Here is a 1,833-nt window from a genome sequence, read left to right as displayed (position 1 = left end):
ATTTCACCTTAGGGATGATGAGTCTAGCAGCCAGAGAAGTCAGGGCAGGAATCGGGAACAGGAGCTGGTGCAGAGGCCGTGGGGATTTGCTTCTCCTGTTTTCTTCAGGACCAGTGGCCCAGGGGTGGCCCAGCACAGTGGCCGGCCCTCTCATATCAACCGTTAATTAAGAAAACACCCCACAGGTTTGCCCATTGGCCTATCATCTGGAGGGATTTTCCCAATCGAGAGTCTCTCTCCCTGAATTACCCTAGCCTGCATCAAGTCGACAAGCTATCTTCTGACCTCCATATGTGCACATGACACATGATAGGCACATAGACATGTACATACTCTAAATGGGGGTAAATTAAAAAAAAAGCCAGGGAGATGGCTCTACAGGCAAAGATTTGCTTCCATGTCTGACGACCTAGGATCCACTTCGCGGTGGCAAGAAAGAACCAGCTTCTACAAGTTCTTCTCTGACCTCTTCACCCGTGTGATGGATCATGTGTATTAAACACACGCAAAGCAAACAGACATACAGATTAAAAAGCATGGCCTAAGTGGTGGGTCTAAGGTAGGGGAACCTCATTTGAGCGAGCTGTGGCACACAGATCAAAATCCAACTCACTTAGACTTTACCTCCAACACTGCAGCGAGTCTAGACTATCATCTTTTAACACGAGTGATAAGGAAGATGTGGTACGCAGATTAAATCCTGACTCAATAACTGCATCCCAGAAGCAGAAGCAAAGCATGGTCTCTCTTTTCTAGCTACCTGACGGCATCATAAGCCACAGCGCACTCTGGAGACAGAACACAGGCTTCTCTCCCCTTCTAAAGCACATGGCGGCTTCTTGTCTCTTACCCCCGTGAAAACTCCATAAGCCTGCGAGAAGCCGAGGTGAGCGGCCGGGCCACACTTGCTGCGAAGCTCTTTTATTTCTTCTTGGGACTCGTGTAACATCCCCAGGCACTCCATGTTTCTGTCCTGTAAGTCATGAAGCTGAGGGGGAGAAGCAGCACAGTTACAAGCTCTCCAGACAACCCTGTCAACCGTGAGCCCCGGAAGAAGGAGCCCTGAGGGTATTAATTTATGTATAAATCATTCCAACAAAACGGTTCTAAAGCAAACTCAACCACATTCATGTTAGGGATCTGAGCTGTCTTGGGCAAGCACTATAAGAACATGACCTCTCAGAACCTGAAACCATCAAGGGACAAGATCAAGAGTCTAGAGAGTGTGTCCCATCACCCTAAACAAGCCCTTCCCCACGCCTTGTTTGGAAGCCTTTTACAGCAGCTGGCAAACGCTCGCTCAGAGCGCATTAACTGAAAAGACTTCCCACGTGTAGCGTGTGTCTGCTCTTCAGGGTCAGCAGGGCTGGTGTGCTCATCTAAAACGTACATCACCCCACTTCTCATTCTGAGAGACTCGACAGAGGCCTCCCTCTTTCTTTCTTTTCCATGTGCTGCAAAGCCACCGTGGAGGAAGAAGACCAGGACACACACGGATGCAGCATGGTCCACGCTCACTGCTGCATTAGTAAACACCGGAAGACCAGCAGGTGGGGCAGAGGCTGGCGGGCTGGGGCAACACTGGTACCAGGCCCTGCCATGCCATCAACCTTGGCAAACATCAAGGCCGCGTTGAGAAAGCCGGTGTGAGACATTCTTGCGTAAAGAGGAACCAGGGATTCCGCCTAACTGTCAGCCTTGATAAACTGTGGGCTCTGGTCGATGGGCAGACAAGTAAATGAGGGAAATGCTGCCCAGAGCAAAACTGGAGCTACTGGAGCTGCTCTCCTCATCGGGGTGGTGTGAAGCTTGGTGTGTGTGTGTGTGTGTGTG

General features: G+C 50.4%; 1 protein-coding gene across 1 annotated transcript in view; it reads right to left on the bottom strand.

Moving 5' to 3' along the window:
* The window catches only part of Trak2 (trafficking kinesin protein 2), a 54,187-nt gene that overhangs the window by 11,842 nt on the left and 40,512 nt on the right, over positions 1-1,833 (bottom strand). The window contains exon 11 of the mRNA XM_026788849.1: positions 851-990. Within this exon, the coding sequence (XP_026644650.1) occupies positions 851-990 (140 nt within the window). The remainder of the gene's footprint in view (positions 1-850; positions 991-1,833) is intronic.

The sequence above is a fragment of the Microtus ochrogaster genome, unplaced genomic scaffold, assembly GCF_000317375.1.
Source record: "Microtus ochrogaster isolate Prairie Vole_2 unplaced genomic scaffold, MicOch1.0 UNK8, whole genome shotgun sequence".
NCBI lineage: Eukaryota > Metazoa > Chordata > Mammalia > Rodentia > Cricetidae > Microtus > Microtus ochrogaster.
The sequence above is the reverse complement of the archived record's forward strand: the minus strand, read 5'-3'. Positions and strand labels throughout refer to the sequence as shown.